The 12159-nt window shown below is 35.7% G+C and overlaps 1 protein-coding gene across 1 annotated transcript; it reads left to right on the top strand.

The window, feature by feature from the left end:
• On the top strand, positions 1-4464 carry LOC121426320 (dephospho-CoA kinase domain-containing protein-like). Its single transcript, XM_041622575.1, has 4 exons — positions 1-747; positions 2288-2491; positions 2915-3002; positions 3946-4464. The coding sequence occupies exons 1-4, from the start codon at positions 636-638 to the stop codon at positions 4226-4228; spliced, it is 687 nt and encodes a 228-aa protein (XP_041478509.1). The 5' UTR covers positions 1-635; the 3' UTR covers positions 4229-4464.
• Positions 4465-12159: the final 7695 nt, after the last annotated feature.

The raw sequence follows: 12159 nt of genomic DNA, 5'->3' as shown, positions 1-12159 counted from the left end.
GCAAATGTGACCGAGGTATTACAGTGCATACTAAAAACAAAAGGTCACCACTGAGGTATATTGGGTTGTAGTAGGGCATACTATTATAAGATTTATGTCTATATGATAGCTGCCCACAAAAAGATCACTAGACTCCCTCGCCTTGCCTGAGGTAATTCTGCCTAGGCAAAATTAATCTCTAGGGATTATAGCATATTGTTTGAATTTGTTGAAATTCAACACAATGGTATTCTAGTAAAGAAAAAAAAGTTGTGCTTTGAGTTAGGCCAATATTTCACTTTTTGAAGTTCTTTTTACACACAGTCCACTGTGTGTCTTTGTAATAGTTGCCTCCCCCCAAAACCCCCACTAGACCTATGTAGTCTGTAGGCACAGACCCTGATTGAGACTTAATTCAACAAGTGGGTCTTCACCCAAGACTAGCATGTATAAAACTTGCTGTTTGGACCTTCTGTACCCAAGTCATTGTAGACTATGCATTCAGTCCTCTTCATTCAAGTGAAGGGTTTGCACAGCAGACAGTACTTCATGATGCCCTAGCTGCCCGTAGTCTATACATAGTGTCAAATGCTGTCCTGTTTTCAGCTTGAACCGTCGGCTTTTTGACGAGAGGTGAGGTGTCGGAGGTGATAGCCATGTTTCTTGTGGGTTTGACCGGAGGCATAGCATCGGGGAAGAGCACCGTCTCCAACATGCTTAGGGATCTGGGTTGTGTCATCATCGATGCTGATAAAATCGCCAGAGAAGGTAAGTTGATCACTTGATTTATTGCGGGATTATAGGACATCACTTGATATAAATATGCTGGTATGTGTTGCTAGGGATTTTTTAGTCTTTAATTTCAATTTTGATGAAGTTTGAATATGTCTACACATGTCATAAAATAATTTATTCTGTATTGGCAAAGAATACATGTACTGTATATGAAAAACAAAAAATGTGTGATACATACACTAAAGATATTTGAAAAATTGGGTTTAGGGCTTGCCTTACCTTAGAAACCAATGTTATGAATCGATTACACATGTGTCTGTACAATGTCTTGGTATGTGATGCTTCTAATACTACAGTTGGTATCCATGTTCTCATAATCGATTGTGACACTGGATTCTAAAGCTATTCTGAAAATTCTTTGCATCACTGACATGAAAGGGTGCAATTACCCACCCAGTATATGGATACAAAGAGCAGAGGGAAAGTTGCATTTGAAATGCCCCATTGGCCTAAAATGATACAAAGAAGAAAGTCTTGCTTGGCCATCATTGGTTACAAAATGGAAGTTAAAAATATACAAGTATTTTATTCTCACCACACTCGGTCTTGGAAGGGAGGGGGGGTAATGATTCTAAATGCTAGGAGGGATCTTTTCTATCCAAGCGAGAGAACAATCTATGTACAGACTTTACAGAGCGAGACCTTTAAATTCAATATTTTCAGGGCAAGGTCCCTGTTCAGTGGGGTGCCTTTATATTGTAGCAGAGATGGGAAGATTAAATGGTACAGATATAAAGGCATGAGGCCTATCAATAGGGCATCAGAAAGATTAGTTTAAGCCTTGGAATTGAAATGGGACCAAACTTTTGCAAGGCCAGATGAGTGTTTCATAAAAGCTGTTTGTAAGTTAGAAATGACTTTAAGAACGACTGGTGAACCTTTCTTATGCGTGTTACCATCGTCAACGAATATACCATTTACCACGATAAATCACCAGTCATCTTAAAGTCGCTCTGACCAACAGCTTTATGAAATGGCCCCCAGGTCATGCAATGTTGATTTGGCAAGGCGTTGGTATAATTTGCCACTCGCCACCCAGGTGTAGTAATGCAGGTTACCTGGTAGGAAAAACTTCTGAAGAAATTCCTTGAATGCTTGATCACCTGATCAAGGTAGCTGTGCTAAAACGGGGTAAATTCAACTAAAGCCGGGGTAATATCAACTTGAGCAAGGCATACTGGCCGGGAGAACAGTTTGGGAACTGACATGACTGCCTTGGGTAAAATTGGCTTTTACCATCACATCAGGTAATTGCGTCCGGTCAGGCAATCGCGTCTACCTGACCATTCGAGAAAAGGGCTACCTATAGCCTCGGGTCCAGTTAACCGGACCATTCAAGAATCTTGCTATATTATTCACAAAATATTGGGTGAAATGTATCGGCCCTTTTCAGGAATTTGAGGAGCCCTTTTCTCGTATGGTCGGGTAAACTTAATTTCCCGACGCAACGACCCGACGTGATGACACAAGCCGTAAAAAATGACAGCATCATTATTATTACCTTCTTTGATAGTTGTGGAACCAGGTAGACCTGCTTTGGAGCTGATTGTCCGTCACTTTGGCAAGTCCGTTCTTCAAGGAGATGGAACTCTGGACAGGGCTAAGCTTGGATCGATCATATTCGCTGATTCAGAGAAGCGGAAGGTACTGAACCGCTGCACCCATCCATACATACAACGGACTATGCTCTGGAGAGTACTCAAAAGCTTTTTGTCTGGTAAGATGGTATTGGATGGTTATACAATACATTGTTTTCTTTCTGGCGTAATAAAGATTACAAAAAATGGAGATTGAGGTTTCAAAGGGGGGAGGGGGGCTGGAGGGGATTCATGAGCCCCACCCCCACTAAAAAACATGAACGAAATGTGAAAATGGTAATCAAATTTTTATTTTATGTATTATGTTCAGCTCTCCCCCTTAGAAATCATTTGGCGGTCACTTTATGGTCTTGGTGTGTATTGAATCACTGACTGATGCATAAATGGATTTTAGGATTAATTATGTCATCCATAGTGGATATAACACCATGATCTTTAAGTTTGAAGCCCAAGTCTGCACCATGGAGCTACTAAATGGTAGTGGCTCCATGTCTAAACTGTGTTCTAATGCATGTATTTTTATTTATTTTGATCACTTGTAGGATACCATTATGTCATATTGGATATCCCTCTTCTCCTGGATGGAAGTGCTCTCAGAAGGTTCATCAAATATGTCCTGGTAGTTTATTGGTAAGTAATCATAATCATCAAGTGAAAACCAACATCTTAAGCATTCTCTTTACTGTCACCATCATCATAATTATTCATCATCAGCATCATCAATCATATCGTACACCAAGTAAAAGTAAACCACCACTATTTCATTATCATGTTCAGCATTGTCATTATCATAAATTATTCATGATCTTTATCATCACCATCTTCATCATTTTCATCATTATCATCACCATCATCATCATCTGCATCATCATCTGCATCATCTGCATCTTTATCCTCATCATCCTCCTCATCATCAATTCATCATAATCATCATCAACACCATCATCATCATGATCATCACCATCATCATCATCATCATCATCACTCATCATCATCATAATTATCACCAAGTTAATTAAAACCACCATCATTAATTCATTAGAATCTTTAGTATCATCATTATATTAAATTATTCATAATCATCATCCTCCTATTTGTGGGGAATATCCTGTATGGCATCTAGTGGATGATTTCTTCTAAAATCTTACTGTTAGCTAACCAAATAACACAATTTTGTAGCTTATTAGGTTATCATTTGATATCTCATGCAATTTACCGTTACAAATGCTTCTACCCCAAATGAGTAACTTGCATAAAAGGCATTTACTTTTATAATAATAATAATAATGATGATGATAATGTGCTGACAAATTGTTGCACAATTGAGAGAACAAGAATCAAAACTAGCTTCCCGCTTTTTGAAAACAACTGGGAATGTGTAAGATTGAAGTGTCTTCATTAGCTGGAACAAATTCTAGAACTTGGACCAGGATGGTTCGGTGATTTTGGTAAGATGTAGAGGTATTCGGGTGCCATCTGTGTTTATATTGTAATTCTCTTAAAATTGTAAAACTAAAATATATAATTTGTCGTAGGATTCACTTTGCATCATTAAATTCCTATTCATCTACAGTGATGAAAAAACTCAGCTCGATCGTCTTATGGCTCGCAATGATCTCACACAAGAGGGCGCCCTTCAAAGAATCAGCTCACAGGTACCACTAGAAATGAAGAAGAAACAAGCTGACTTTGTGATCGATAACGACAAGAGTTTGAATGACACAAAACAGCAAGTTCTCAGACTCTATGAGAAATTAGAGGGATCTTATGCTCATTGGAAACTGAGAATATTACTTATGGGGAGTATAGCGTTGCTTCTTGGGGGCTGTTCGTACTTGGTCCATTCCTTGTTATGATCATTGGGGGATTTAATGCATAAGTTTGGACAATATACAATTAAATATTTCAATTGAAATTTAGTTTCTGGAACTTGGGAATGCGAATGGTCTATTTTTATAAGCTTTGATAATGATAAGTTTATGTTCTCGATAGATTTAAGAGGAATGGAAGAGAATTGAAGACTGTTTAAAAGTTCATGTAACCATGCTTCAGTATTTTCGGCTTTTCAGTGGTCCTTTTAGTATGAAATATAAATCATGGATCCAGTGTGTGTTTTAACAAATCTGTTCTTACTATCATTATCTCTATGATCAATTAGTGATTGTAAAACAGTGATGATGTTGACGATGATGGTTGTGATGATGATGATTATTATTATTATTGATGATTATGGGGATAATGATAGCAATGACAGTGATTTCAAATAATAAGAACAGTGACACTTGTGATTTGTCAATTTCAGGTTTTATCATATTGAATTATTTGTATGATTTTGTAGTACTCTGCAATCATACTTTGATAGCATAGCTTCTATGAAGTGCTGACTATCCTAGCTGTGAATTCCCAATACCTGAATATACCCCTAAATAATTAAGGACATCATTTATATTCCAGTTCCTCTCTTCTTAATAATCCCCGTCCAAGGCCCCTTTATAACAAAAAGCTATTGTTGATTTGCATGCTTGCTCTTGTTGATCAGTATGTGCGATCAAGCATACAATTCAACTACGCAATCAATCACTAGGCATTTTGTGTAATACAGACCCAATGATCTCTTTCTGTCATTTCCCCAATGTTTTGACTGAAGCCCTGGCCTTGTGTATTATGGAAAATATCATTTAAATCTATATAATGAAATTATTATATTCTAGTACTATCTTTTGTTTAATTATGTAATGTACTATTATTGAATACTTTGATCTGAGGGGTCCACAATTTACAAGGACAGCTTTCCATGTCTTTCCATGTTCAACATTGATATGCTATTTTAAGCTACAATTATCGTGATCTATCTTCATTAATTTTAAATTATAATTGTGATATATATTGCATTACGATCTTAGTCAAAGGGGAATCCAGCCTTGGCCATAAAATGTTGTGTTGGGAAGGAGAAAAATAAATCAGAATGAATGGTGAAAGTTTGAAAGAAATCGGACAAGCAATAAGAAACTTATAGCTGCTTTAAAATTGAGATCACTAATACTATGTAGATTTCAAATTGGCAACTGGGTGAGTAAATTATGACAAAGGGCAAGGACAACTTTCCCATAGGCCATGTACTTTATTATCAGAGATTTGTGGTTTTCTCCCAAGTATCCATTCCCCTGGGGCAGTAATCTAAATATAACCCAGGTAGTATATTGTTTTACGTCCTCATGGAAGAAAAATAGAATTTGAAATAAAACTTTTGGGGAAAATGACATTTTAGCCATAATATGTATTGGAGTACATGGAAGAGTAGTCCTTGCCTTACATCACTATGACATCCCATGTGCGGCCAATTTGAAGTCTCCATGGGTATAGTGATTACCAATATTTACAACTTTTAAAAATTCATAACTTTCTTGTTGTTTGTCCAATATTGTTCAAACTTTCACCTATCAACTTGTCTGATTTTTCTTTTCCTTATAAAAACAAGTTTTTATTTGGGTTGGATTCCCCTTTAAGTTCTTCAGTCTTTTATGATAATATCATTTCTATGGATTTTGTACTGCTTTGTTGGAAATGAGAAAGAAAAATAAGCAAACAAACTGAACATATATTGTGATATTAAGCTCTGTGTGATACATAGGACATACCCCTGTATTTATCACTGTACACTCTCAATGTGTAGGTAATATTATAATTTAAGCAAGAACTAATATCTTTTCGGTTACTTAGAACTAGAAACCAACTGGCTAATAACTTACAATACCCTATGCATATACAGGTAGACCTTCCATAAGTTGGATAATCGCCTAAACTCAAGCATTATTTTCAGACTAGAATATGCAAAACGCGTGTTAATATGAATGGGTGTTTTCAAGTTCAGTGTTGACCTTTTGGTGTTGGTGTTAGGTCAATTTTTGTTACAACACCAAACATAAAATGAAGATGGCCCCTCACTCAATATTTGTCGAGATGTCAATAATATGATCTGGATCAGTTTTACAAACTCTGAATGAGTTTTGGAGCTAGGGGAAGCAATCCAAAGTTCAACACCAACACCGGACTTGAAATCACCCAATGTCCATGGAGCTCGTTAGTAGTAGCTCCATCGAATGTCTGAATTATGCCTCAGTCAGAAAGATTTCTGTTGTGCCAAGAGAGTAGATTTGGCAGTCACCAGGGCCCCTGTCTTACAAAGATTTACGATTGATCCAATCAATCGTAACTCTGGAAATTCATTGGTTTCATGATTTTTTTCTACAGGAAATTTGCCATATCCTTTGTAAACAAAGAGACGCGCAGTAAATTTTCAAGAAAACAATGGATGCATGAATATACATCATAATTAGTAAATATTTTGAACAAACATGCATAATAGATGTTGACGTTGCTGGCCGTCCATAGTTGTGGTTGATCGGATCAATCGCAACTCTTTGTAAGACAGCCCTGGAGTTATATTTCTTACAGGTAAGAAGGTGCCTTGTATGTGATTTATATTTTGTATACATGAAATAGGCATTTTCATTGAATTATATACAATAAATAAATACTATATTTTATACACATGAAGCATTGTTTCATTTGTTTATTATTACAATCACTATTACATAAAGACATTTAATGATGTAACTGATGATATGATGCCATATTTATGTGATATGGTTTTACGCTTTGATAATCAAGAGGTAATATTTATTGTGATGCAAAACTTGATTTCCATCAAAGTAAGGCATGGGCCGGGTGCGATGGATGAATTGTGCAAGTTGCAGTACATGTTATTGCAAACCCCTTTTCAATAAATTAACATGAGAATTGATGGGAAAAATGTTTATTAATCAATTCCGATAATAATTATTGAAAAGGTGTTCTGCAGTGGATTTTAATGCAACCCTTGTTTGATTGATACCTACTGGTTATCCAAGTATACATGTATAGCTACACTACATAAATATGGAATCAAATTATTTGGGAGAAAAAAAACTTTCAGGCCGTACATAATAATTTTGTTTTCATGACTTATTGGGGATATATTTGGCAAAAATGGCATAATAAGGTGTGCAGAACGTCTACCCTGTCTTGAACATGCACATGATGGTACTGTAGTTTGGTCAGATGAACATGTCTTTAGCAGTTGCCTTAAAATTTAAGCTATCCAATATCAACACGGCTTCTTACTATTTCCTCCCCTCCTTCATTAATCAGACTCATCTCTCTCGCTTGTTTTTTCTTTCTTTCTTTACCTCACCACTCTCCTCTTTTTCTTTATGAACACAGCATGTCAGGGGGGGGGGGGGTGAGCCCAAAACGTGTTAAAAAGGGTGTTGTTTTTTTTGTTATGGACATGGGCCGCACATGCACTCAAGGATATCAAAAACACAGATTTAAAGAAAAAGGGCGATTTTGGAAGACTGGTCAATCGTGGGGTCAAACTTTTATCGGGTGTTTTTTCCAAAGCTTTTTTTTCTTTATGACTAGCCAAAGTGTTAAGGGTGTATTTTTTCCTGGGGCTTTTTCCTCCTTGTTTCTGAAAAGTGTTCGGGCCCGGGAATAAACTTGTTTACGTGTCATATTTGACTGCCACCCCCTACATCAATCACTCTCCTACTCTCTCACATATAAACTAGAAAAGTAATCTACTCTCTGGGTAATTCCATGAAATATATACATTCAACCAGTTACATGAACAGTTTCCAAACAATTTGTTGCAATCCCTCTCACAACTTCATAAGAAAACCTGAATATCATAATCAGTAACACATATCCAAATTATGGATAAAGACGAACATAAAGTGGACCAAAAATAAAGTGAATACATCAATTTTATGGAATTGCCCTCCTGAGAAAATTCAAACACTCTGAAAAATATTATTTTCTAAGAAGGACAAATAAAAAAAAGCAAGTATGCATCATCATAATAGTTTAATTGCACCCATATCAGATACCTGCTTTGTCATAATACAAAAATTAATCAATGAATAAATAAAAAACCCACTCTGCGCAAAATATATACATCATGTACAAATACAAGACATTGGATGGAAGGTTGCCATTCCTGAAATTTTCCACCATTCAACCAAAAAAAAGTTGATTTTTTTAAAACAAGTGGAATGCCTCTGGCCGTCTCACCTGCATCACGCGGTTCAATATAGCAGCAGTGCTCGCACAAGATGTTCAGTGATACATGGTTACTATTATGTCCACTTTTTATGAACTAGACCAATAAAATTACAGAGATATGATGGTTATTCAACAAAAAACCCCAACATGGCCAAAGTTCATTGACCTTACATGACCTTTGACCTTGATCATGTGACCTGAAACTCGAACAGGATGTTCAGTGATACTTGATGTACAAGTTTCATGAATCAGATCCATAAACTTTCAAAGTTATGATGGTAATTCAACAGATACACCCAATTCGGCCAAAGTTCATTGACCTTTGACCTTGGTCATGTGACCTGAAACGTGCACAGGATGTGCAGTGATACTTGATTACTCTAATGTCCAAGTTTAATGAACTAGACCAATAAACTTTCAAAGTTATGATGGTAATTCAACAGATACCCCCGATTCGACCAAAGTTCATTGACCCTAAATGACCTTTGACCTTGATCATGAGACCTGAAACTTGCACAAAATTTTCAGTGATGCTTGATTACTATTATGTCTAAGTTTCATGAATCAGATCCATAAACTTTCAAAGTTAAGATGGGAATTCAACAGATATCCCCAATTCGGCCAAAGTTCATTGACCCTAAATGACCTTTGACCTTGGTCATGTGACGTGAAACTCATGCAGGATGTTCAGTGATACTTGATTTACCTTATGTCCAAGTTTCATGAACTAGGTCCATATATTTTCTAAGTTATGATGACATTTCAAAAACTTAACCTCGGGTTAAGATTTCGATGTTGAATCCTCCAACATGGTCTAAGTTCATTGACCCTAAATGACCTTTGACCTTGGTCATGTGACATGAAACTCTAATAGGATGTTCAGTAATACTTGATTAACCTTATGGCCAAGTTTTATTAACTAGGTCCATATACTTTCTAAGTTATGACATTTCAAAAACTTAACCTCAGGTTAAGATTTGATGTTGACGCCGCCGCCGTCGGAAAAGCGGCGCCTATAGTCTCACTTTGCTTCGCAAGGTGAGACAACAAAACTGCACATCACACATTTATCATAAGAAAATAACGAGATACGACCATTATTCACTCCATACCAGGCCTATGGAAGAATAGTTGACTTGTCATGATATAACTGCTTAGTCCAGGGTCTCGTTATACAAAAGTTAGCGATTAATCATATGTTTGATTTTCATGATTGATTGTACATTGTAATCAGTGCAATCAATTGTAGAAAAAAGACTATTGCTAAGCTTTGTGAAACAAGCCCCCGGTCAGGCCTGATGAAACAAGAACATAATAATAATTATAACAGGTATATTTACCCAGGGTAGCCACTTCAGTTCTGAAAACTGTTCTCCCAGCGGGCCCTGCTATTACCAATACGACGGCTTTAGCTGAGCTGCCTAAGCGCTCAAGCATTCAAGGCAATTCTTCCTACCGGGTACCCATTCACCTAACCTGGGTGAAGTGCAGCACAATGTGGATAAATTTCTTGCTGAAGGAAATTACACCATGTCTTGGATTGACATTCAACTTGACATTCAAGATTATATTGCACATTTAATTTTGAATTACTTTTATATCGATATATGAACACAATACACACACAAACAAAATATAAAATAAGTATAAATCAAATGGAACAGTAAACTCAGAGAAAAGGCTTCGATGTAATGTTTTTTGTTTTAAGTAAATAGGATGGATGACTGGGAAGGATTCAAATGCAACAGCGGATGGATTCAAAATCAATAGCCCCATCTCAAGGTAGCTGTAACAAGATAACTAAAGGCATGTTCAGACATATTGCAAATTACTGTGACACTTTCAAGTACAACTTCAAAGGACATGCAGAGAAACATCAAAGTGGGAGAAGGCATATTTTTGCTTTCATCAGGGCCCGGTAACACAAAACTTAGCATCGATTGTTACACAAATTTTTTATATTGATTGTTTAATACTATATGGTTCAGTCAAGTCAGTACCTATGGTCATATCTGTAAAAAATGAAACATTGTATAATTCAAACAATAAAAAATAAAAGAAATAGTGATGGACATCATTGACTGACTCATTTGCATGTCACTGAATTGTGCATATCACTGTTTTGCAAAAAATAAGCGAAACTTTAAAATGCCATAACTTTCTTATTATACATCCGATTTTGATAAAATTTTCAGTATTATGCTAGTTTGATTTTTCTCTACTTGTTCAAATCAACATTTTGCTGGGGTGGACTTGACCTTTAAGAACTAAAATTGAAGTACATATGCATGTATCTATATCAACACATATCAGCTGCTGTCATTTAAGTATGAAGATTAGTTCTCAGTGAAGTTTTCTATTCATAAAATTGGAATCATGAGAAATTGAGATATATCGATTGCTTACAAAAACATAATAAAAATGAAGTACACAAACACATTACAGCTAGCATGGTTAAGTCTGAAAAGGAGCTTTCTATAGATTGAGTTAATTTTTAGATTCATAAAATAATGTAGATTTATTATTAAGATATTAATAATTTTTTATGGGAAATGACATACATGTACGAGGTTCATCTGAACAGATTACCAAAGATAAACTTAGATGAATATTATAGATGGCATCAAATGAAGTTAGAGTCCCATGACACGTGAATAATAAGAAGATAAGAATAAACGTGGTTGAAATCACCCAGCACAGTATTATTTTTCAAGAAATTGTATAATTTACCCTCTTAAAAAAATTACAATGCCAATAGTACACACTTAATCTTTGGTGTACATAAAGAAAACATTTGATCAAAACACACACATTTATACAAGAATACAAAAAATATAAATTTACAATTCTCATTGGAAAGACATTTTTCATTCTATACATTATCAGGCACTTAGCATGCTTACAATACTTGAGCAAAGGTCAAAATACACAAACAGTATTCAGTATATGAAAGATCACCCCTTTTCCTATTGGGGTTATATAAATATGTATCATCCAGGCTGCTGTACATAATAGGTGGGTATGAAGTTCACTGTAAAACAATACATGGTGTACCATTTCTGCCATACCATACAGCTGTACTATAGAGCTGTAACTGTTTAATGAGTCATACATACTAATTTTCCAATAATTCTGAAGATTTGTTATTCCAAAATAATGCAAATTACAGATACCAAGATTGTTCATTAAGCATAATATTTTTGGCATTATTCTAATGGTGCAGTCATACAGCAATACATTAGGGTTTGTTACTGAGTTCCGAAATGATGACGTCACAATTTTTTTTGGGTAATATCAGCGTTTTCGATGACGTCACAATTTTTTTTGGGGAATATCAGCGTTTTCGATGCCATAAAGATTAGCCTGGTTCCTATCATTCAGAACCAGGAAAATAATACATTGATTCCAATGGGGCTAATTATGTATTCATGAGGTATATCTTGGGGCCCCATTGACCAAATTCCACCAAATTTGGGTTTTGGGAGGTTTTCACCATGCTCAACCCAAATATGGTATCAAAAACGGTAAAATAAAAAAAAATAAAATTGAATAACGTTACACTTCGGTACTCTATTCCGAAGGTTCATAGTATGAATTTTTTTTTTTTTTTTCTGGAAATTCAATAGTTCAAAAATTGAACAAGTTTATTAATACCAAAACTAATGAATGAGCAAAACTAATG

This window comes from Lytechinus variegatus, chromosome 13 (genome assembly GCF_018143015.1).
Source record: "Lytechinus variegatus isolate NC3 chromosome 13, Lvar_3.0, whole genome shotgun sequence".
NCBI classification, from domain to species: domain Eukaryota; kingdom Metazoa; phylum Echinodermata; class Echinoidea; order Temnopleuroida; family Toxopneustidae; genus Lytechinus; species Lytechinus variegatus.
This window is presented reverse-complemented; position numbering and strand designations above follow the sequence as displayed.